Raw genomic sequence first — 25691 nt, forward strand, 5'->3', positions numbered from 1 at the left:
CCTATGGCCTGACCCAGTGGGGCTGTTCTTATGTTCTTAACTACAATTCCCAGGAAGCCGTGCAGGTCTCTTGTTATCTGGTGTGCTCCCTGGGGCATTTGCTGGGCCGCTGTGAGATACAGGGAGCTGGACTAGATGGGCCTTTGGCCTGATCCAGCAGGGCTCTTCTTATGTCCTTATGTTCAGCTGGCAAGTTTGGGCACCAGGATGCAGGTCTCTTGTTACCTGGTGTGCTCTCTGGGGCATCTGGTGGGCCACTGTGAGATACAGGAAGCTGGACTAGATGGGCCTATGGCCTGATCCAGCAGGGCTGTTCTTATGTTCTTAACTACAATTCCCAGGAAGCCTTGCAGGTCTCTTGTTATCTGGTGTGCTCCCTGGGGCATTTGCTGGGCCGCTGTGAGATACAGGGAGCTGGACTAGATGGGCCTTTGGCCTGATCCAGCAGGGCTCTTCTTATGTCCTTATGTTCAGCTGGCAAGTTTGGGCACCAGGATGCAGGTCTCTTGTTACCTGGTGTGCTCCCTGGGGCATTTGGTGGGCCACTGTGAGATACAGGAAGCTGGACTAGATGGGCCTATGGCCTGATCCAGCAGGGCTGTTCTTATGTTCTTATGATGTCAAAAGATTAGGCTGCCAAAAATATTGCCAGCCCTGGACTGATTGTCCTCTGCTCACCCTTGCAAACACAGTTACTGCAATGTGCCGGAGCGCAGCTTCCGACCCAGCATTAGGGGGCAGCCAGTGGGGATCAGAAAAAGCCACACTTTTGGGATGGAAGGGAAACCTGAAGTGAGATTTGCTGTCTTTGCCAGTTCCCCATAGTCAGCATCACGTTTGTGTCCAGCCAAAGGATTAACCGGGGAAAATGGGCTGTAATTGTTTTTTCAAAATAAACCCCTCCACCTGTGCTGAATCTCCGAGTACTGATTATGTACATCAGAGCAGCCCTGCCCTGATCTGTCCTGACCAAAGGACAATCTAGTCCAGTGATTTTCAACTGGTGTGATGCGGCTTTGGACATTGCTGTCCTCTGAAAGGTCTTCGGGGTGTACTCTGGGAGTCTTGAGCACAGTAGTTGAAAATGGCTGAAAAGCTCTTCCAAGTTCTTTGGCTCTGTTTCTAGGGCAACTGTCACGGTAACAAATTGTGTGTCCCTCTCTCCAATGACAGAGCCCCAGAAGAGTATCCTGGAAGCTGGAAGTTACATCACAGAAGTTGGAGACCATAGAAGTCAGTGTGTCTTGAGAAGAAACACGTGGGATAGTCCACAATCCTGTTTCTCATACTAGCTAGCAGATGCTTTCAGGAAGCCTACGGGTTAGGGCACAAAGGCAAGAGCTTTTCCCTGCTGCTGTTCACCAGCACTGAGATTTCAAAATATACTTAGTTGCTGGCACCAGGTTGATGGGGCAAAATCCTGCACTGGGAACTCATCCTGCACTTGTCCCAGACACCCTGGGCAGGTATAGCTGCCATCAGTCTTGAGGGTTAAGGGATCAGCTGGGTCAGGTGGACCTCCTGATGGGCCCTTGGACAATGCCCCCGCGGGCTGATCTCTGAACATGCCTGGCTACCTGCCATCGTGGCTCCTAGCTATCAGTAGGACCCATTCTATATGGACAGTTCAAGGCATCTAAATCGGTGGCCATCACCACTTCTTCTGGAAGCGAGGATGTTAAATCTGGGAAGATTTGTTTTGGGGAAACCTGAGCCGGCCATCCGTTCTCACACGACTCTGTACCTCCAGAATACAGGAAGACCTTTCCCAGCCGCCAAAGTGACAGAAATAAAAGTCTGCCAGAAAAGGGAAGGGGGACAGATCTTGCATTTTAAACGTGCCAACGAGGGAGCTCAACGAAGCACAAGGACTTGGCCAGGTTTCCTGTTAAGTGCTTACATATTAACAACATCCGTGCTCCCCGATGATACATCTGCTTGCTTGGGTGGCAGAGAAGGGGGGGGAGGGAGGGAGGGAAGCAGAGAAATGTTAACACTAAAATAAATGCAGTCACGTTAGTAGAAACGTGGAGGCCTGTGTCAGCGGCGGGAGGGGGTCAGAGGATGCTGAGGAAACAGTGGCCATGATCAAGAAGCATAAAACAGAATATTCTCCATGCAGCATAAAAAGGGGGAATTCCTCTCTTTATAATTTGCAGCCTCCCAACAGAGAACACAAGCAAGAGTTCCATTTCCGCAGATGGGGGAGGCATGCCTCTGATAGTTCACAAATGAAAAAAAGAGATACACACCATATTATTCCATACAAAGAGAGGCAGGCTGAGTATCTCCCCTTCCTCACACACTATGAACACATTTTTAGAGGTTCTAATCTGTTCACCTTGTTCATTTACCATACAACAGCCTATCTAGGTTTTTCCAGGCCATGGTGAGGAAGTAGGGGGCTTAATCAGTGGCGTAGCTGGAGGGGGGGCGGAGCAGCCAGTCTGGCAGGGAGCGGGCAAGCGACCCCTCCCTTCGGAGCCAATCCCGATGGCTCTGTTTTGCTCCGCCCACCGGGAACGGCTCCGAAGGGAGGGGCCGCTTATGCGCCCCGCTGAACCTCCCTGCCAGCCTGAGTGCTCTGCCCCCCCTCCAGCTATGCCACTGGGCTTAGTCCATCACAGGTCCAGTCTTAGCAGCTGTGGGGCCCAATTGGAAACATTTTTTGCGGGGCCCACAGCCCAGATCTGTAGAACAGTGTTTCTCAAACTGTGGGTCGGGACCCACTAGGTGGGTCATGAGCCAATTTCAGGTGGGTCCCCATTCATTTCAATATTTCATTTTTAATATATTAGACTTCACATATTGGATGTTCTCCCTACCACAACCTTATAAGGTGAGTACTGCAACTGAAACAGAGTGGCTTGCCTAAAAGCACTTACTGTATTTCTTTTAATTAACATAAAATTTGTCAGATCCCCTAAAGCAGTGTTTCTCAAACTGTGGGTCAGGGCCCACTAGGTGGGTCACGAGTCAATTTCAGGTGGAACCCCATTCATTTCAATAGTTTATTTTTAATATATTAGACTTGATGCTACCATGGTATGTGCCTGCATTTGGGGAAATGTTACAGACCTGTACTTTAACAGGCTACTATATATATGCTTTAAACAATGACAGTAAATGGGACTTACTCTGGGTAAGTGTGGGTAGGATTGCAGCCTAGGATTGCTAAAACTTTTCCTGCTTGATGATGACATTTCTGGTCATGACATCACTTCCGGTGGGCCCTGACAGATTCTCATTCTGAAAAGTGGGTCCCAGTGCTGAATGTGTGAGAACCACTGTGAAATGTATTATCAAATCATGGCTGGGTAGACCATTGAGGAACAAAAAAACCATGAAAAAGTCCCCAGCCAGGCACGTTAATGCCTGATGCTGATGCTGGAGAAGGCAAGGGGTTCACAAAACAAATTGAAGGATCAGGATGCTATTGGGGTGTTCCTGTTTTTGTTTGCAAAAGGCTGGAAGGAAAAAAAAGCAAGAGCGTTTGTGTCTGCTGAATGCAGGAAAAAAAATAGCTCCATGCTTGACAGGGCACTGCAAGACTGAGCATCTTTTCCTGTGCATTCCAGCAGGCGAGGAACATCTCTCCACCATCCCTGTACGATGTTTGGATTCTAAACAAGCCCCCTTCGAGGATTCCACAGCATTTCGTGGCTGTCAGCAGCCTTGACCGGAATTGCTCACAGTCAGCGAGAGTTTCGGCAATTTGATGAGAGCAGCAGTTGCGTGCGGCAAATGGCTAACCCAGGCGCAGCTGCTTACTGAGGCAGAAAGCATGCGCCAAGCAGGGTGAGCATGGCAGACCAACATGCTGCTCAGAGGCAATCCCAAACCACCTTCATGCATCCAGAGAGTTCAGGTGAAGATAAGCAGCTAAGGTCCTGCAATGGTTTTTCCTGCCAGCTGAGGTTAGGCAAAGCCTCCTCTGCAGTGTGGGAAACAGATATCTAAAGCAGGGGTCTCTAAACCTTTCAACCAAAGGGCTGCATCAAATATCTGGCACAGGGTCGAGGTCCAGAAAAAAAATTAAACACAAAATTTAAAGAAATACATTAGAGATGGAACATGAATGAATGAATGAATGAATGAATGAATGAATGGGCTCAAATGTCCAGGATTTCTCCAAGCACCAACACAGCCCAAGAAATAAAACACACACTTAAATGGAACCCTATTCCTCCACCCCACAAGCACAACTCTGGTTGTGATTGGTCAGCTGGGCCAGAGGCTCTCAGGGGATCAGAGCCAGACAGAGGCTCTTCGTGGGCCGTATCTGGCCCCCGGGCCAGGGTTTGGAGACCCCTGATCTAAAGGCAAAAACCTGCTCCTGGAAATAAGCCTGAAAGCAAACTGGTAACCAATCACAGGCTAACTGCTCCAGAGTCAGGACCGGCCCAAGCTCTGCTGGGACTGGAAGTGGGGTGCCAAATGCCCCCCCCCCCACTCGATAGACTTGGGTCTCTCCTCTTCTCCACACCCCATCTTCCCCTCCTTTCCCTCCTTCCTTTTTAAAAAGTTATTTAACCTTTATTAAAATTCATGCATTTCAAGCAGCTAACAAATGCCAGAGGAGAGATAACTGCCCCCCCCATTTCCAAAAACAAATCTCAGAGTAATCTTATGCATGCATACAAATGCATCCTTCATGAAGGGCGTGGATGCAGTGGCGGGCAGGGAACGCCATGGGAAGAGGAGGTCGGCAGTGGCTGATATCACTGCCTCATTCCACCTCAAGGACGGGCCAGAGCTAACCAGAGTTAGGTGCTCTACCCAGTGGTCTCACTAGGGTTTGCATTACCCAGTGTGGGGGCCCAGTGTATCATCCACCTGATGAACTTCCTCCAAGGCAGTGGGCTAAGGCATGGGTAGGGTCGGTGGCTTAGCTGGAGGGGGGACAGAGCACTCAGCCGGGCAGGGAAGTAGGCGAGCGGCCCCTCTCTTTGGAGCCATTCCCGGCCGGGGGGGGGCAAAACAGAGCCATACAGCTCCGTTCCCCCCTGGCCTGGACTGGCTCCTAAGAGAGGGGCTGCTGGCCCACCTCCCTCCAAGGCTGAGTGCTCCGCCTCCCCTCCAGCTACGCCACTGGGTAGGGTGATGCACCACCAACCCACCCTGCTGTTTTTTGGGGCTATAACTTTTGACGGAATAGAGGTATCTCAACACGGTTTGTTTAATTGCGCTCTGCATGAACACGCGCATTAAATGATATACAACATGATAGTATTAATCGAAAATAACGAGATTTTAAAAATTTTGGCCAGTCATACTGTCACCCCCGTAGTGCGCGTCACCTGGTGCATCCCGCGCCCCTCTAGTAACGCCACTGGCTCCACCTGACCAGTCCCAGGTCAAAATAGTCTCTCAGCCATGGGAAAAGTTTAAGAAGCCCCTTCTCTAAGTTTCTCCTCTTTCAAAAACAACAACAACAACAAAACTCAGGTGCAAACTCTCTACAACCACAGCCACCAATTTGCAAAGGGCACACTCACTGCCTGCACCATTTACCCTGAACATGACGGCTCTGTTATGTGCATTCACCAATCTGAAGGATCATCTCCCTGCTGGCACCGTGGCTGCCATCAACAGACACTTCCCCAGAAAATAGAGGAAGGCGCTTCACTGCGGTCCCAACATCACAGCCTGCCATGAATGGGTTTTGTTTCCTGGTCTGGACTGTCATCTTTTTGCTACCAACAGCTGCTGTTGCATGAAGGGAGTTTTCTGTCATTTTCTGCCTTTCAGCACCCAAAGTCTCAGCCGTTTGATTTCCAAAGTCGATTGTTCTTTGTTAACATCTCACTCCTTTGCTTACTAGAAATGTGTCTGGCTTGGAGCACTCACAATCCTGGAGGATTTCTCTATTTAAAGAAAGAAGCAGGACTGGTGTTTTCTCATTAGTGTCTTAAGGCACAGTCCTAACCAGGTCTACTCAGAAGTAAGTCCTATTTTGTTCAATGGGGCTTACTCTCAGGGAAGTGTGGTTAGGATTGCAGCCTCAGATGCCAAAAACCAGGAAAGACCTCAGTCTTGGCTTCTGTATAGTAAGTAAATAGGCACGGAAAATAGGCTGAATCTGGGCTCACTACTTGCTCCCCAAAACAGCTCTCAATCCAAAGGATCCCCCTTTTTTAAACCAGTGATTTTCAATCTTTGTTCTTCTCATGGCACACAGACCTCTATGGTCTTCGCTTCGTGTGATCTCACTTCCGGGGTTCTCAAGGAGCAGGTTCTCACTTCCGGGGTTCTCACGGTTCTCATAAGAGCAGGTTCTCTTATGGGTTATCCACCGGTGCAGAGACAAGCAATTCATTACTACAGACAGCTGCTCTAGAAACAGAGCTGCAGAACCCAGATGGGTTTTTCAGTCATTTTCAACCACTGTGCTCTATTTAATTAATTTTTTATTAACAGTATTTATATACCGCTTTTCAACTCAAAGTTCACAAAGCAGTTTACAGAGAAAAATCAAATAACTAAATGGCTCCCTGTCCCAAAAGGGCTCACAATCTAAAAAGATGCAAAAGAATACCAGCAGACAGCCACTAGAACAGACACTGCTGGGGTGAGGTGGGCCAGTTACTCTCCCCCTGCTAAAAAAAGGAGCACCCACTTGAAAAAAGTGCCTCTTATCCAATTAGCAGGGGTTAAATGCTCTAAATGCCCACGGCACACCTGCGGATTTTTTGTGGCACACCAACACGCTGAAAGTCACTGTAACACTTTACGGCCATCTTGCAGTCGAGGACAGACACAGGCAAAGGGCTCACGGTGTGGAAAGAGGCCTTGGCAAGAAGACCCCCACTATGTTAGTGGGGAACACCCCCTGCTCTTAGATCAATCACTTTGGAAAGGAAAAGGAACCAGGAGCTCTTTGCCTGTGTCTCAAAACTGACTGGCTGGTGTCCATAAAGAGGAAAGCGCTTTGCCAGAGCCACGTGGGAAAGGACAGGGATGAAACAGTCCTTTGTGTGGGTCTCACAAGCCCCTCCGGTTGCGGCGACGGCAAAGGGCTCCTCCACCAGTCCTGCCCAGCAGGAAGAGATGTTTCGGCACAGCTCCCCACTACAGATTTCCAGCCTTTCCTATACCAGTGTGACTCTCGTGGCTTTCCTCCCATGTGAGATGAGAAGCCATGCTCAAGTTGGAATGATTCAATTTCTCCATGCAGAAAAATTGGTGGAGGCTGAGCAATTCCAGCAAGTAGCCATTAAGACAATTAAAACGGGTATTTTTATCCCTAAAGGGATCTAAATGCGCAAAGAAATGTTTGGTTGAGGCAAGCCCAAACAAGATTCACCTCAAGATAGTCAGCTGTGGTAAATTCCGAGCATGCGGTACGCCACCACTTCCTACCCAGAGGTACAGAAAAAGGGGAAGACGTCGCCTCGTGTCGACTCACCTCCAAGGGTCACGTTTACCAAGTGTGAGGTGAACAGTGAAATCTTTTGCCTCTAAGGCACCTCTGGAAGTGACCACAGCCCTGAAGGCCTGCTAGCCACATGACCATCCACGTCAGCCAAGCAGTGGTGTGCCCAAACATGGCTAGAGACCCCCTACATGTTGGGAAACAAAACCTCTACATCACAACATGGCAGCCAGGAGTTCCACAGGCCATGCTTTTGCACCCACCACATCATGCCAGGACGGGCTGGCTGCACCTGTTTGATTTCTGACTGGTGACAGAAGTGAAGGAGAAGGGGGGTGAAAAATGGAAGCACTTTAGAGAAAAGGCAACTAAGTGGGGGGGGGGGGACATGACAGAAATTCCTTAAAACTGGACAACAGGTGGAGGAAATGAGAGGTGCTTTTTTCTCTCTCTCTCTCTCATATATAATACTCATGGGTCCCTCAGTAAAAATGATCATCAGGAGATCTGGGACAGAAAAGAGATTTCACATGATGCCTGGTTAACTTATGGAACTCATTGCCACAAGATAAGCTGTTGGCCAGTGGCATAGATGGCTTTACAATGGAATTGGACACATTCACGTAGGAAGAGAAATCTATTCATGGCTTCCATGAAGGCTATAAAAACATATCCAAGTTCAGAGGCAGTTTATCTTTGAATACCAGTGGCTGGGGAGGGCAGGGCTTCTGCTTCCGTGCCCAGCTTGTGGGTTTCCCAAATGCACATGGCTGGCCACTGAGGGAAAGGGAATGTGGGTGTAGGTAGATCTTTGGTTTCATCTAGCAGATGTTTCTTTTGTTATTACTTGCCGTAATAATTAGAAATGGAGCTTCCATGTTCAGAGGCACTCTAGACCTTTGGGTATCAGATGCTGGTGACACACAGTGGAGGATGGTTGGCGACTTCCTGCCCTGCTTGTGGCCTTCTGGGAGTCCTCTAGATGGGTCGCCGGTCTGATCCACCACAGCTCTCCCTAACTTCAAAACAATGCCTGTGATTACTCCAAAATGAGGGAGGTTCTGCCCCTGGCTGTAGGCTGAGGAAGGCAACGATGTAATGAGTGAAGCTTGTTGGTCAGGTACATAAAATGGGCACCTACTTTTCCCATTTCACAGACTGGAAAACTGAGGCAAAGAAACTGAACAAACAGCAAATCCATTCAAGAGGCTGGTTATAAAACTCCCTATTGAAAAACATAAATAAGTCTTGCATTCAGGCTTATTCCAGGCCAAAGTGGCGACCAGATTTTCTGTTCCCCTTTTCGGCTGTGTTTTTCCTGCTCGCTCTGATGCCCCTTCCTTCTTGTCCGCCCAGCTGCAGAACTGGCAGAGCTCTGAATCAGTTTGCCCAGTCGGCTCGAAGAAGCAACTGGGCAGGCCAGGAGGGGGGGGGGGGAATCATGGTGACACCCACGTCTCCTTCAGGGCAATGGTGACCCACTTCCTCCTCCAGTGCTACTTCCAGAAAAGAACATGGTGGTGGTGTCACTGGGGAAACAAGCAGCTGAGGGCCACGGCAGGGACAGTGGACAGTAGAGTGCCACCTCTGCTGCCTCTTTCACCCCTACCAGCCTCTTTCTTTGCAGAACTGGCTGGGTAGGCAAGGAGATGGTGGAGGCAGACTGATCAGGACAGTAGGGCCATGGCCTCTTGTTGCCACTTATGATGGGGCATCAGGGGAAGAGGGGATGCTGGTGCCCCAACTCCTCTGTCTTGGCTCACTCAGGAACGCATGGGGTGCTCCACCAGTGCCACGTCCTCGTGGGTAGTGCCATGAATATGTACAGTTTAGGCCTAGTAGCATTGCAAAGCCTGAACCAAAGTAACCCAGGAACACAGAAGGGGCTTGCAGTCCTAGCTGCTAAGAATTTACAACTCAATGGAAGGTGATAATGTAGCACCCAGGCAGCCAGAAAGACGCTCATCAAGGATGGAATGCAGCTGTAGATCTCCAGGGGGGAGGGAAGAGCTGAGAGGGCGAGCATCCAGCCCCACTTCCTTAGGACAAGGTCTTTTGGTCTTTGTCTCTTGGTAAGATAGGTGGTGGGTGCACATCCTGCCTCGCCAGGACCATGTGGCCTCTTAGGTAACTGACCTGAGGATCTACAAAAGAAGCTGACCCAGGTGAGAGTTAGAGAATAATAGAGTTAGCCAGTTAGCTCTATTATTTTATGCTGATATGTTTCCTAGAAGTTTTTATGCCTCTAGCATTTGCTGCCTTTTGTAACTTTTTGTAACCCTATGTGCTTAATAAAGTAAAAATTCTTTTACCATGTTGGTTCGTTGTCTGTTGGGGACAAAGGTTCAGAATCCTGCCTAGCCGTTCAGCAAGCTACCAAAAATCCTCATTGTGGACTAGTAACTTGAGGACTGAGACTTTAAGTAAAGAAAGTGCTCAGTGCCTACAAGGGATATAGTTAAGCCTAGAGGGTCTCAGTGTCCCTGGGCTGAGACACTGGCTCTTACAGGGTGGTGGCAGTACTACCAAACAGGGATCTTTGAGGGCTCTAGGGTTCAGAACCAACAACTCTGACCACCCCAAAACCCTGGAAGTGTGAGACCAAGTATACGACAGGTAGGATGGCCCTGCAGCCAGGATTTGTGCTGGGAAACACCTGTGCAACTGGGTGTTCTAGATCCACAATTCCCACCTTCTTTCTGCAAGGTGGCAGCTGACATTTATGAGAAAGCACATATCCGTGGGACCAGGCGGCTAGCTGGCTGGCTGGCTGGCTGGCTGGCGACCTGGGTGTGACGGGACACAGGCAATCTCTGGAATGCCACTGGACAGTGAGGATGAGAGATGTGTGGCTGGCGCAGCCCTAAAGGGGGGGGGGGAATCGCTCTGCTGAGCTGCAGGCATGACTTTGATTCATCTTCCCAGGAATGCATTAATTAGTCCTCCTCGACAACAGGTTTCAAAACAGGGACGCCTCTGTTCTCAGTGTGTGTCTCATGTCACAGCGCTGGCGGAAAAAGAAAAACGAGGCAGGGATGTCAACCGCCTCTTCCACTCCTGGCGCGGAGCGGGGGGGGAGGGGAGGCGCCACTGGCCCAAGGTGGCTGGATGGTGCTATTTTTAGCAACCCCAAATCAGGTGTGAGCAGCACAAAGCTGTGACAAGCATGCAAACGGGATCACAGGTTGACTCGTGCTAAGCTTTTGTATCCTGCAAAGCCTTGCAGGTGAGTTTTCTTGACATGGATCTTGCCACAATCCTGTAAAATGGGTGGTAATGTTCTCCCCATCTTGCAGCTGGGGAAGACCGATGGTCCAATCCTATCTATAGCGCACTGGTGGAACGCATGCTCTGGGCCGATGGGGCCTGGGAGAAGATGGGTTTGGCAGCAGCAACGCATACCAAATCCCAAACCCCTTCCCTGGCCTGATCCGTCTGCACAGGGCAACGTGGACTTGGGCCAGTGATATCCTTGGTGAAGGTCTGAGCAGTGGCGTTCTTGGCCACTGCCCCACCCAGGGCACACCCCCCCAGAGGTGCTCCCTACCCCCCCCAGAGGTGTTCTCTAAGGGCCAGAGAAGTTGTGCGCAGCCTCCCTAGCCTCAGAACAGCTGAAAACCGGAAGTGTCCATTTTTGGCCTCCAGAAGGCCTTACAAAGGCTTCTGAAGGCCAGGGAGCTTTCTCAACTCTCAGAACACTTCTGGGGAGGCGGCCTTCAAATCACTGCTGACTTAGTGCTGCAGGGGAGTGCTGCTTGGAGAGTGGATGGCAATGTGGCGCCTGGGGCATTTGCACCCCTTGCCCCTCCCAGGTACGCCACTTGGTCTGAGTTTCCTCACAGCAGCTGATGGGGTTTGCTCCAGGCCAGCCACTGCTCTCCTGCAACTGGTATTTAGAGGCTGAACCGGGAGGCACTATGCAGCCATCATCACCACGGGCCACTGATAGACCTCTGCTCTGGTCCTCCATGAATTTCTCCAGACCCCTTTTAAAGCCATCCGAGCCGGTGGCCCAAAATTCATGCTTCACAGACATTCTACTCAGAGATGTCACTCCAAGGAACTCCCTTGGGGAGGGAGCTGAATCCTGAAGAAGGGCAACTCCAGCAATTCTCACCAACATTTTAACAAGACATCCTTCCCCCAAAGGCAAAAACGGCACACACACAGAGAGGGAGCAGGCAATGAGAGGCAGGACCTTCTCTGTGGTGGTGCCACAACTAGGGAATGCCCTCCTGCAAGAGTTGAGAACTGCTCTTCCCCGTCGGCCTTCCACCAGGAACTAAAATCTTTCATCCTTCAATGGTGATGTAGTTTTAGCACGTCTGTTGTTGAGCACTTTCCTTGCTTTATATTATATGCACGGGGTGACACGTTCAACTATTGCAGGAGATGAGAGCGGGGTGGGAGAGAATGGACAAGAAGGTGCCAGGGCCAGCAGACTGTCAAAATCTGCCCCCAGCCCATGATAACTGAGGCCAAGGAATCGAGGACCTTGATGGGGGCAGGTCTGGCAGGAAGGCGGAACAGCCCAGCTGGGGAGAAGAGGACTAGGATGCCTCGTACATCCTCCCTCCCTTGGACTCTTTGTAGCCCTGCCGAGAACTTATAAAAGAATCATGGAAGGGACTACAGGGTCATCTAGTCCAAACCCCTGACTATAGCAGAAAATTCTCCAAAAGTATATCCAGCAAGTGCCTGTCAAGCCTCTCCTTCTGCCCACCCATGTCCCGGCCAGGGGAAGGTCGCCCCAGTGCCTCTTCCCCTGAATCACAGGGGATTCCAGGCCCCAGTGACCCAGATTTTGAAGGTCTTTAAAGACTTTGCCCCATTCGGCCCCTCTCCCAAGGCATTCTCAGCTTAGAAGCCAGCACACAAGAAGTATTTATTTACAGAGGTATAAGATGAATGGGAACTACACAGGCACAGAAGCAAGCACACAGGCTGACTGGGCCAGATTCACTGCAATGTCAGTCCCGCCCCCACAAAACCCAGTCTCGGAAGGTACCCCTCAGTCTCCAAGCCATTTCACAGCAAGCAGAGCTGGTGCGGTCGAGCAGACCAAGAACTGGGTTTGTCAGAGATCTGGATTCCAATTGTGGCACAGCCCACGAAACTTATTGGGTGGCCTAAGTCAAGTTCCTCTGTCAACCGCACCTACCTTGGAGGTTTCTTGTGAACATTCAACGGGGTTGAACCCCATACATGCTGCTGCCGTTAGCACCTTGGAATTCAGCCAAGATACAACTATGATACAATCTGAGCAATTCTACATCTAGACTGGGTAAAATTAGTTGTGGGTCTATTCCAATGTGACTTTTTATAAAACAAGCATCCACTGGGAGGAACCACTGCAAGGAACAAGTCTAGGAAGCCTCATAACAATACCTGCCTTCAGAATCAAGTCATCGGGAGAGGACCACCAAGACAGGAGAGCAGAGACATGGTCAGCGATTCCAGTGCATGGCAGGACCATCCACCCATCAACTCCTCACAGATTGATCCACCCAATTCCCCAGACCACAGAAGCAACAAAAAGCCCAATAGATTTTGGTGCCCGAAGAAAAGATAGTTTTAGATGGGCTCAAAGAACTGGGCTAAGTTACGTACTTCACTTTTAGCAACAAAGTCAACAGTATTCAGAGAGAGCAAAATAGCCGACCAAAATCACACATGGCCTTTCTCCTCCTGAGGCCTTCAGGGCTTGCCTCTTAAAGGGTCATGATCTGGCTAACATGGGGGTAAGGAGATTCATTGGAGGGGGAGCTTGTCAATTTCATGAAGGACTGCCCTCCCTACTTCTCTGCTACAGAGTGAACACAGATTCCTCTGCAATGACCTTACCTGTTTGGTGATGAAAGAGCTGGAAAAGGTGATGGCAGACCAGAAAAATATCCCACAGCTAAGAATAATCTTCCGGTTGAAGCGATCGCCAAGGTAACCAAAAATTGGTGCGGCCACCATGAAGCTACAGATGAAAACTGTAGAAGAAGCAGAGAAAGAAGAGGTCAGCTGAACCATTTGGTCCATGCAGCCTTCTCCACAGGTGTTCCGTTCTGGGGGGGCGTTCCTGGTTCAGCCCTAGTCATCTGTTCTACAGGCAAATTTACAAGTATCTCTGCCTGAGAATCAAACCAAACCCAAACACAGAAACCAGTTTGGGAGGGGGGTTTGATTGTGACCTTCAGCAAAACCGGAAGTGCTTTTCTAAGGCTTGGGGAGGCTGCACACAGGGAGGCACCCCCCAACACTCCAACTTGGCACCCAGGGTAATAACCCCCTGCCCCCCTTTGCTATGCCACTGTTAACTCATATTTCATTTTATGTAATTATTTGATGCTTATATAATACATAGCACCCACATGACTGGACAGTATATTTTTTAAATAAATGAATATGCAAAGAATTGTTTTTCTTTTGTTGGGGGGGAGCAAGGCAGTGGAGTCACTTTCCCAGTCCCTGACGTGCCGAGCCAAAGAGGCTCGCGCTCAGTGGATTAAACAGAATTTGATAGCGTTATGAAGCAAACGGTACCCGATGCCGCTTTTGGAAGTCTGCCTGATCCCAGCTGCCTGATGTCAAGGTGCTCCCTCCCAATCGCTTGTTTCAGTGAATCAGGTCTTATTAGTGAGAATTAGAGCGCCCATCACAAAGATGATGGATTGCCCCCTTCCATTCAACTACTTAATTATGAGTTTCGAGAAGCTGAAGAGGCTGTTAATAAGGAAAAAAATGAATGAGAAAAAATAATTAACTTCCTAACTAGGCTCAAATTTAAACAGATGGGGGAATCGGAGGGCTGAACAAGGAAGACAATCAGATCTATTTTCTCTTGTTTGCAATAATTTGCTGGCTAAAATAGAACATAAGGACATACGAAGAGTTCTGCTGGATCAGGCCATAGGCCCATGTAGTCCAGCTTCCTGTATCTCACAGTGGCCCACCAGATGCCCCAGGGAGCACACCAGGTAACAAGAGACCTGCATCCTGGTGCCCAGACTTGCCAGCTGAACATAAGGACATAAGAAGAGCTCTGCTGGATCAGGCCATAGGCCCATGTAGTCCAGCTTCCTGTATCTCACAGTGGCCCACCAAATGCCCCAGGGAGCGCACCAGATAACAAGAGACCTCATCCTGGTGCCCTCCCTTGCATTGACATTCTGACATAGCCCATTTCTAAAATCAGGAGGTTGCACATACACATCCTGGCTTGTAACCCGTAATGGATTTTTCCTCCAGAAACTGGCTTGAGACCTGTGATGAACTTTTCCTCCATAAATCTGACCAATCCCCTTTTAAAGGCATCTAGGCCAGATGCCATCACCACATCCTGTGGCAAAGAGTTCCACAGATTAACTATACGCTGAGTAAAGAAATATTTTCTTTTGTCTGTCCTAACTCTCCCAACACAGACATTCCGTTTTGCTGTGCAACACACACACACACACACACATCAATATTTTCCTTATATTTGAAAACCATGCTTTAAAAACAAGAAGCAATAATTAGAATATGGAAGTTGACGCGTGACAGGGTAGAAGCAGCTAAAAGGGTTCACAGAAGGGGAACAAGGAGAGACATCAGAGTCAAACAGAGTGTAAAAAAGGCAGTAAAAAAGAGAGATGACAAAACCCAGAGGACAGAATAATGAGGCCACAGCATGCCACAGCGATACATTTAAAGATGTCACCAATTACGTGCGACATCAAATCGCAGACTGACTCATAAACAAATTCAGAAGGCGATCGCCGGCCCTTTGCACGCCAGCTTGCCTTGAACCCGTGAGCAGGTTCAGATACGATGGTGAAGTTGCCAAGGCAGCCACCAATCCTTTTCAGCTGGTTTATCTCCAGGCGTAACTCAATACAGGTGACTTATAGCTACATGCGAAAGGTTGGCGACGCAAAAGGCAAATGCCAAGTGACATCCAAGTCCCCTGAGGAAGGCTCCTTGAGGACAGTTCCAGTTGCCATCCTCTGGGCTCTCCAGTCAGATGGGGGTGCACCTGTTTTGCACGTGGAAGTTCTCAGGTGAATCACCTGCAACTGCAGGTAGAACTGGGAAAGACCCTCTCCTTAAGACCTCATGGGGCTACTGTCAGAGTAGATGATACTGGGATAAACAAATCCATGGTTCTTTCTAAGGCAACTTCATGCGCCAGCCAAGGGAATTTGGAGGTAGAAGCAGCTGCGGTATTGCTTTTGAAGACTTTCTCAAGCCAAATAGTCATCTTTGCATTCATTTTGTAGACTTCTGCAAGTCTGGTCCAACAAGAAGCTGGCAGAACATACCAAGATCCAGGTCTACAGAGCTTGCATCCTGAGTACACTTCTGTACTGCAGCAAGTCATGGACTCTCTGCTCACAACAGGAGAGGAAACTGAACGCTTTCCACATGCGCTGCCTCCAACGCATTCTCAGCATCACCTGGCAGGACAAAGTTCCAAACAACATAGTCCTGGAACGTGCTGGAATCCCTAGCATGTATTCACTGCTGAAACAGAGACGCCTGCGTTGGCTCAGTCATGTCGTGAGAATGGATGATGGCCGGATCCCAAAGGATCTCCTCTATGGAGAACTCGTGCAAGGAAAGCGCCCTACAGGTAGACCACAGCTGCGATACAAGGACATCTGCAAGAGGGATCTGAAGGCCTTAGGGATCGACCTCAACAAGTGGGAAACCCTGGCCTCTGAGCGGCCCGCTTGGAGGCAGGCTGTGCAGCATGGCCTTTCCCAGTTTGAAGAGACACTCTGCCAGCAGTCTGAGGCTAAGAGGCAAAGAAGGAAGGCCCATAGCCAGGGAGACAGACCAGGGACAGACTGCACTTGCTCCCGATGTGGAAGGGATTGTCACTCCCGGATTGGCCTTTTCAGCCACACTAGACGCTGTGCCAGAACCACCTTTCAGAGCGCAATACCAGAGTCTTTCGAGACTGAAGGTTGCCAATACAAGCTGCATGCACAAAAGTTTGATCTCATTCTGTACGACAGATGGTGGCATAGCAGGGGGGCGGAGCAGCCAGTCTGGCGGGCAAGCAGCCCGTCCCTTCAGAGCCATTCCCAGCGGGGGGAGCAAAACAGAGCCTTTCGGACGGGCCGCTTGCCCACCAGACTGGCTGCTCCGCGCCCCTCCTGCTATGCCACCGACGACAGAGTTGGTTTCTGAGTGTTTTCTTAAAGCTCACATCTGAACAGCACAGGACCTATATTCTGAATTGTTTTAGTCTAGGCCTAAAAACATTTTTATTTACATTCGCTTTAGGGGAGTGAGTAAGGGTGGAACATTCCGGGTTGTCTTCTATGTAAGCTGTTTTCTTATTGCGTATTCAAGTATTTTTAGCTGGTTGTGTATTTTTTTGACCTGTCACCACCTATGTGTTTTTAGAATCATTATACCACTGCTGTGTTGGTTTAAATAATCTAGACCAGGGGTGTCAAACATAAAGCTCACGGGATGAATGTGGCCCCGGAAGCAATTTATCTGGCCCCCCAACATTATCACACTGGCTCTCCCAGTGTGATAATTGGGGCTCTCTCGGAACTTTAAATTATGAACAAAATTTGCATGTTTTCTCTTCTGCCATTTGTAGCTCATGAGTTTATACGTGAGCACGAAGTGCTTTGTTTCTGGTCCTCGTCTGCTTAATGATGTCACTTTCTGCTTAATGATGTCACTTCCGGCTCTCAGCAGGTAGCAAGAATGCTCACTTCGGCTCTCTGTATGAAATGAGCTTGACACCCCGATCTAGATTTCAACGGTTCTTTTTAATCATTCTATGCTGCGTTTTATGCATTAAGTTTTGTAAGCCACCTTGAGCTCTTGGAAAAGGGGGGTATAAATGTTTCAAATAAATAAATAAATAAATAGTCTCTGATTTCCATTTACTTCTCAATGCCTCTGCCTTCACTAGATCATCAGTCACTTCATTTACCTCTTGACAGGGCCACCTCTGCATTATATGCATTATATAAGCCCAAACAATTATTGTTTTTTCCTCCGAAAATAATCACACAAAAGCCATTTTTTAACATCTCCCCAACGCTTACAGCAGTGCCAAATTCTGTTACTGGAATGAACGTGAAATAACTGCGCATTCTTCCCCCAGCTCCCGTTCTTCCTGCCCCCACATCCTTCCTCTTCCTCTGTTGTCCGCTGTGTCACAATTTCTAGATTGTGAGCCCCTTGGGGCAGGGATCTGCTGTCTTACCCTCCATAAAGCACCATGTACATTCACAACAACGACAGAGAACAATCACATCGTGCAGGCAGCCATTGGAGTGGCCAAAAGGAGACAAGACCCCATTTTTAAAAGATGCCAACTCTGTGATTTTGGAGGAAGCAAAGCACCAGCTATAAAGGAGAGGTGGATAAAACCCCATTTTTAAAAGATGCCAACTCTGTGATTTTGGAGGAAGCAAAGCACCAGCTATAAAGGAGAGGTGGATAAAACTAAACAGGAAAAAAAAGCACGCACACACCCTCTTCCCATCCAAGGTTGCCCAAAGAAGTAGATTTGGGGAGATATTTTGGAATTAAACATGCATTTTTATTTTTTTTGGCATTGCCACCCATGTGGTGAAAAAACAGGAAAGGTTTAATTATCTAGACAGGATGGATGGCTCTGGGTCTATTTCTGCTTTTTGGCTGTCTGGCCTGCCCTAGTACAGGTGGGCTAATTCCACTCTCTCAAATTTTCTCTGCTCTTTTTTGTCTCTGGATGGAATTTTCTCCCTTTAAAAAAAAAAAAAATAGCACAAGGAGGAAAAACAGGCTCCAGGCTCCGCAGCTTTCTTCTTTCACGCACCGCCACCCATGAGCGCCTGCTCAGTTATTCTGCCCCGGGAGCTGCCATTCAACCGGCAACTGGGCCGCATCAGGACATTTAAAGTGCCACCGAGCTGCATGGCAGAAAAAAAAAAACACACGGCCAGACACACAGAGAAAACACCACAAACATGTGCCTTGTTTTGTGCAGGTAGGTAAAGAGAGGGGCAATAACAGCTTTTAAAATTTTTAGTTGTTTCTAAAGACTTCTCATGATGTCAGGTTCCACCTGTGGGAAATCCAAGCCAGTGGCATAGCTAAGGGGGGCAGGATCCATTGCCCCGGGTACCACACTTTGAGAGGGTGTCTTTTGGAGGCATCCCTGAGCCTCAGAAGGCCTCCTGGAGGCCTTAGAAAGGCTCTTCTGGTTTTCTCTCTAGGAGACCTTCAGAGGCCCAGGGGGTGTATGTATGGGGGCTGTTAAAAATTTATGGTGCTGGGTGCCAGATGCCTTAGGTATGCCACTGATCCATGAATGCGCTTGAAACTGCCCTCCAACGTTGTTTGAATTTGAAGATGCTCCCTCATGACTGATTGCCTGAACCAAGCCTTACCATGGAGAATGAGAGCATGCAAACATCACAGGCATGCACCCCGATTTAGGGCAGCGGTTGGCAAACAGAGCTTTTCAGAAGATTAGCAGTGATCAACTGCACTGACAGCCAGGCTGCCCCATCTGCCATTACTGATGAGATCATCAGCAATGGGCAGGCAAGATCCCTGAACGAAGGCCACTGAGCTGCTGGCAGGACAAGCTGAGCACATGTTTAGTATGTGGAAAGTCATGAGTTCAATCTACAGCATCTCCGACTGTGAATGGCTCGTAGCTACGATGAGGAAAGGCCCCCCTGACTGGGAGCTGCTGCTAGTCAGGCAATATTGAGTTAAATGGATCAAGAGTGTGACCCTGTAGAAGGCAGCCTTTGATGCACAAGGAAGGGCCCGGGATGCATGAATTGCATGCAGAAGATCCCAGAATAAGGATCACAGACAGTAGAGCTAAGAACAGCTCTGTCAATCAGACTGGAAAATGACCCACCATACGGGCTGACCTGGTATAAGGCCACAGAACAAGTTCATATAACAACCCCTGGGAGCTTCGAAAAGGATATCCTCCACTTCTGTGTTCCTCTTTAGCCAGCATGAGTAATTGCACCAAAGGGAACTTCTGGGAAATGCACTCCTCTAAGGGGTGAAAAAGAGCAGACGAAAATAGCAAGAAACTCATCCCCACAGCAGTTAACCCTCAATCTTCAAAAGGCATTCCTACACTCCAGAGCGCGACTGCCTTGTGGGATCAAAGGCTCATCGACCCAAGCTCATAAACACACATTCACAAGGAAGGGAAGGTGGTAGCCGGCCAACCCATTTGTTCCAAACCACCATGGTAATCAGATACCCTGGATTTGACTATGGAGGTTCCACTTTAGTCCACAATGGCCAATTGCTTTGATTCTGCAACCAGACTAGTAGGCCCTTTCTGCTAGGGGCAGACCTTTCTAGGAGTAAGGGGAGGATTACGTGCAAAATGGGTTTACCTCACCTACACGCTGAGGTTCTTGAGGTGACTTCCGCTAGATTTAATATATAATAAAACAGATGAGAGTCCTTCTCTGAACAGGACTTCCTTACGAAGGCACCTCTTGCAGCTCCAGGTGACAAATATCAGAAACACAGTGTGGGAACTGGAACTGGGACTGGGGGGGAGGTATTTACAAGTCTTCTCCCACTCCCCAGATGTTGCAAGTTATAGGCAGGACTACCTGGAAGAGTCTCCACTTTGGGTCACTCCTGGGTGGAGGCAGGGTTGGATATTTCCAGATGGGCAAGGACAATGAGGAAGAGGCCGCAGCAAGGCTTTCACCTCACCCCCTCCTTCCTCCTGTGGCACCAGAGGGCTGCCACGGCCCCAATCTTCTTCCAGCGTGTGCAACCGGATCAGGGCACTGATGAGACTGCCAACTGGGGAAACTTCATAAGAAGAGCCTGGCTGGATCAGGCCACAGGCCCATCTAGTCCAGCTTCCTGTATTTCAGTGGCCCACCAGATGCCTCAGGGAGTACTTAAGACAACCTGCAACCTGGCACCACTCCCTTGCATCTGGTATTCTGAGATAGCCTACTTCTAAAAACCAGGAGGTTGCACTTACCCATCATGGCTTGAGACCTGTGATGAACTTTTCCTCCATAAATCTGACCAATCCCTCTTTAAAGGCATCTAGGCCAGATGCCATCACCACATCCTGTGGCTGTGGCAAGGAGTTCCACAGACTAATTACATGCTGGAAAAAAGTCTTTCATCTGTTCCGACTCTCCTGACACTCAATTTTAGTAGCTGCCCCCTGGTTCTGGAGTTCTTCGACAGCAGTGGGCTGAAGAGGGCAGTGGACAGATTGGGGGGGGGGTTCTTATCAGTTTGCTGCCCCCACCAAAGTACTGCTTGAAGTGAGCCCTTTGTTCACAGTTGGACCTGCCCTATTGGAGGCATTCTGGCCCACCGCCACTAGCTAAGAGGGAGCCATGGCGGGTATAGGGCTCTGGGTTCTAAGCCTGCAGATCACATGAAGGAGTGCCACTTCTCTGGTAGGGAGCCATGATCATATTGTCTGAACCAGCTACCAAGTCCTTGTATTTCTGGAAGTAGCTGTTTTTTTGGGGGGGCCATTCAAATGGCATTCCCCTCTTATGGTTATCTTCCTCCCCTGCCCTAAAATAAATTACACGCTTCCTGCCAACTATGGAGCTCCAGGAAAGCTGCCCTGGCTGCCTTTGGGGAAAAGTGAAGGGATTAAAAAAACTGAATAAATAAAAGTGCTATGGAATGAGGAGGGGAGGGAAGGGGCTCCATGAATGGAATATCTTTGGAACATGGTCTGGCTGTGGCTTGGCTGACCCAAGCCCCTGCCACGAGGTAGGGCCGTCAGGAAACACACAAGGGAGAACGGGACCCTTGAGTGACGTCACTTGTGTCCATTTCTCCCCACAGAATAAGAGGAAGCAGGTTGCCCAGGGGGCTTCCTGCAACTTCAGGAAGCTTGGAAAGAATTTCACTTGGATGCTGCAATCGTGCACATTTGTGACCTTTTCCATCCCATGCACTTTTGCAAGCGCATGTCAGAGAAGAAGCGGTCTCCCAGCTGCAGGGAGAAGGAGCGGTCTCCTCCTAGCACTTAGTGGAAGGAATGTATGACTGTAGTTAAAATGCACACAGGAAAATGCATGCAGGAAAATGTCTCTCCAGCCTGTCCCCGCCCCCCTCTGCAGAGGTTAATTTAAACCTCTGAAAAATGCCTGAACATGTTTCATCGAGCTGGGCCAGGTCTAGCCTTGGCCAATTCTCATTCCTTATGAGTTGGAGAGGCATTTGCCAAGCAAAATTGGAATTCCGGGGGTGGGGGCTGCTGTCGCACATCTTGTGAGCTCTCACACAGACCGCGCATGGAATACGAAAAGGCCCTGCCTTGGTTCCCTGTTCCTGCCGGTCGCCAGGGTTTTTGTCACTATAGCTGGCCGGTTGGACATCATGGTAAACTGCGATTAGAGAAAACTGGGAAGTGGGACAGGAATCCATGTCAGATGGAGGAGAGCAAGACAGGAAGTGGGGGCCATTCTGGGGCACATCCCTGAGCCAGTTAGAGTTTGTGACATTGAACCGAGCCAGTGTCCACTGCCAGGTGGTCTGCTGGGAAAAGTGGGCATGAACCAGGTTTGGTCAGAGTGCAGAAATCCCACCAATTAAGAGGGAAGACTTCTTGATGGGCAACCTTCACTCTGTTCCTGAATGGTTTGACCAAAAGCAGACCCTTCCCAACAGTACTGACACGTCACCCAAGAAGAAGAAGAAGAAAAAAGCCCGTCCCTATTATTTTCAGCACACCCTGTGCTCGGAGGCAGAAAGAAATCAAGCCATTTGGCATTCAGGACAATGCAACAGGGCCCCACGGCAGCACAAAGCCTCTCTTCCATTGACGCCACCCATCATCTCAGAGTCACTCATTTCACATGCAGGTCCTGACTCAAGATCATTACAGCTTCTAAATGGGAATCAGTCCGTTCTTATCAACCCAAACCCTGTTGTAAAGAAAGAGGTGCACATCCAGGAACAAGGAGATCCGTACGAGATCTGATAACTTGGTAAGAGAGGCGTGAGGGACGGAAGGGCAAACCAAAGACAAAGCAGAGATGGCCCACTCATGAGGTCAACTGAGACAGGTTGCTTCAGGCCGCAGTCTGGCTGGGACTGCCTGTTTCTGATCCCATGTCCTAGATTTGCAAAGAGAAGAAGGGAATCGAGGAAGTGGGGAGAAGGGGGTGGTCCCCTGTCAAATCTGCCTCAGTCATGCCTCACAGATGGGCCGGCTCTGCCAAGCAAGTCTCTTGGAGAGCATTAAAGACTAACAGACTGGTTGCAGCAGAAGCTTAAGCAGAGAATTGGCACCAAAATGTCCCTAGGAAGCAAATGCAAAGCAAATTTCTGCGAACAGTCAAGTGAAGCCAAGCAAGTTTCAATCAGACAAGTCGCTTTTCTCAGGGGGTGGCCACACATCCAGCGAGCTGAGCTCATTTCATCGGCGGCAAGCACAGAGGGGCACACAATAGAGCGCTCCCTGTTATTCAGGCAACTCCTGCCATCTAGAGAATTGCCCACGGACAGGATGAGTGTGCAAGATGGTCTTCGGGGGCCCTCATGTGCCTATGCTGGCTTGGATGTGGCGGACGGATGCCATTTCTTGCAGCCTGCATTTGGGAAAGTTCAGGCCGTCTGTTTCAACGTGAGCTCTATGCGTTGGCTTGGCCAAATCCAGCCTCTAGGAAAGAGCACCATCTGGCCCGCATACCTCTAAGCCAAGCCTGGCTGCCAGAAAACTTAAGACTACCCAGAATTCTTTGTGCATAAGCATGGATCAAAGGTAGGCTCCAAGCACGATCAACCTCCACCACTTCAGTGGATGTTTTGGGGGGTGGGGGGTCTTAGATTGCCACCCTGCAGGGTGCACAACGTCCCATCCTAAGAATGATTCAGAAGGGCAGGAAAGGATGATCAAAATGATCAAGAGGCTGTAGAACTTTCCCATGAAGGAAACGCATGTTCTTTACTCAGCGTGTGGTTGGTCTGTGGAACTCTTTGCCACAAGATGTGGTGACGGTGACTGGCCTGGACGCCTTTAAAAGGGGACTGGACAAGTTCCTGGAGGAAAAATCCATTACAGGGTACAAGCCATGATGTGTATGCGCAACCTCCTGATTTTAGAAATGGGCTATGTCAGAATGCCAGATGCAGGGGAGGGCACCAGAATGAGGTCTCTTGTTATCTGGTGTGCTCCCTGGAGCATTTGGTGGGCCGATGTGAGATACAGGAAGCTGGACTAGATGGGCCTATGGCCTGATCCAGTGGGGCTGTTCTTATGTTCTTATGGCTAAAGTATAGGAAAGGTTTTCCAGTTGGGGGGGGGGGGGAGAGAGGACTAATGGGGAAGACATGGCAGAGGGACATAAAATTGTGCACGGTATGGAGGAACTGGAGACATTTTTCTCCTTTCATCCTAGAACACGGGTTCATCCGATGAAACCACTGAGTGGGAGATTCAGGACAACGATACCCAATTCGTTTATGGAACTCACTGCCACATGATGTGATGGTGGCCTTTCCTTTAGATGGCTTTAAAAAGGAATTAGACACAAGCCTGGAGGAGGAGAGGGCTACCAACAGCTGCCAGCCATAATAACTATATAAGAACACAAAAGCCCTCCTGGATCAGGCCCAGGGCCCATCTAGTCCAGCTTCCTGTATCTCTGGTGGCCCACCAGATGCCCCTGGGAGCACACAAAGGCCACAAGAGACCTGCATCTTGCTGCCACTCCCCTGCATATGGCATTCTATTTACCCTCGCACCCCCTCCCCCAATGAGGATACCAGGCTGCAGCTTGGGTTTAACTTGGGCCACTTTATTAAACACAAGTGACCTATTTTTAAAACATGTAACCTACGGAACACACCTTCCCTCCCTCACCAGTCTGGGGTAGGCAAAAAAACTGTCATCCACAGCCAATTCAGGTGACAGAAAAAATTCTGATCCATCCTTCATGAGGAACGACCACCTAATCTCAGATTTTCCTCATAAGGAAGGTGTCCCAGCCCAGCAATCATTTTGGTCACTCTCTTCTGCTTCCACCATGGTCAGAGGCAGTCTATCTGTGAATTCCAGCAACTTAGGGCCAAGACCGGGGGGGCGGGCAGTGGTGTTTGGGCCCTGGTTGTGGGTTTCCTGGATCACCTGATTGGCCACTAACTGAAGAAAAGAGGGTGCTAAACTACATGGCCTTCAGGTCTCATCCAGCACAGCTCTTTTTAAGTTCTTCTAATAAGAGAGACAATTGACAATTGTTCCCAAACTGCTGGCTGGGAGGATGAGAGACAGTGAGAGAAAAGTCTGCCTGTCTTTCCCTGAGGTGGCTGGTGGGCCACTATGGGAAACAGAATCCTGGACTAGATGGGCCCCCCCCATGGGCCTGATCCAGCAAGGCTCTTATGAATTATGTTCTTATGAACTGTGAAAGGAATTGATCCTCCATGAACAGAGGCAGTCTACCTCTGAATTGCAGATTCTGGGAATATACAACAGGGAGAGCTGTTGCTCTCATGCTCTGCCTATTTGCTTCCTCCAAGCATAATAATAATAATAATAATAATAATACAGGTATTTATATACCGCCTTTCTTGGTCTTTATTCAAGACTTTATTCAAGGCGGTTTACATAGGCAGGCTAATTTAAATCCCCGGAGGGATTTTTACAATTGAAAGAAGGCTCTATCTTTCAAGAGCCACAACAAATTCAGATGTTTCGTTCTGATCTGGCCTCCATCCTGGCCTCCATCCTCCCACGCTCAGAGCAGATGGAATAGCTTGGCTTCAGCTTGTCAGCTGCTTCAAGGTCGCACGGTGCCGGTGGCCTCGAACTGGCGACCTTGTGGATGTTATCTTCAGGCAAATGGAGGCTCTACCCTCTAGACCAGACCTCCTGCCCAGCATCTGATTGCCCCTGTAGGAAACAGGATGATGGACAACATGGGCCCCCTTAGGCCTGATCCAGCCCTTCTGTTGTTCTTCTGTTTGCAGTCAATGCAAGACTGCGGTACTCCGGTCCCACTGGTGACCTACCCACCCTCATCCTCCCTTCCACTGCCCACAGCTACAGGCAAACAAGACCATGTCTTTCTCCCACTGTGCTTTGGTAATTGTTCAGACACCACTGCAGCTTAGCTGAAGCACATTAATACCTGCATGTACAGGCTCACACACAGAGAGAGAAACAAGGATTTAAAAGAAAGCCAACGTACGCTTGCAAGGACATCGCGACCTTGGCTCCAGACACCCCACAGAACTCATACGGAAAGGGCCTTGAAACGACTCTCTTACCTGTCTGTAGCAAGCCAGCTCCACTGTCCTTGACTCCAAAATGCTGCTGAATATCTAGCAAAACACCTGAAAGAGA

General features: G+C 49.3%; 1 protein-coding gene across 2 annotated transcripts in view; it reads right to left on the reverse strand.

Moving 5' to 3' along the window:
- Nucleotides 1-25691, reverse strand: part of SPNS2 (SPNS lysolipid transporter 2, sphingosine-1-phosphate) — a 96286-nt gene that overhangs the window by 37673 nt on the left and 32922 nt on the right. For both annotated transcript variants that reach the window (XR_010794790.1, XM_066635011.1), the window contains exons 2-3: nt 25616-25681; nt 13220-13356 (exon numbers count right to left, since the gene is read on the reverse strand). Coding sequence is in view for 1 of the 2 variants with exons in the window: in XM_066635011.1 (XP_066491108.1) it covers nt 13220-13356; nt 25616-25681 (203 nt within the window). In the remaining variant the exon portion in view is untranslated. The remainder of the gene's footprint in view (nt 1-13219; nt 13357-25615; nt 25682-25691) is intronic.

This window comes from Tiliqua scincoides, chromosome 8 (genome assembly GCF_035046505.1).
Source record: "Tiliqua scincoides isolate rTilSci1 chromosome 8, rTilSci1.hap2, whole genome shotgun sequence".
In the NCBI taxonomy this organism is placed as follows: domain Eukaryota; kingdom Metazoa; phylum Chordata; class Lepidosauria; order Squamata; family Scincidae; genus Tiliqua; species Tiliqua scincoides.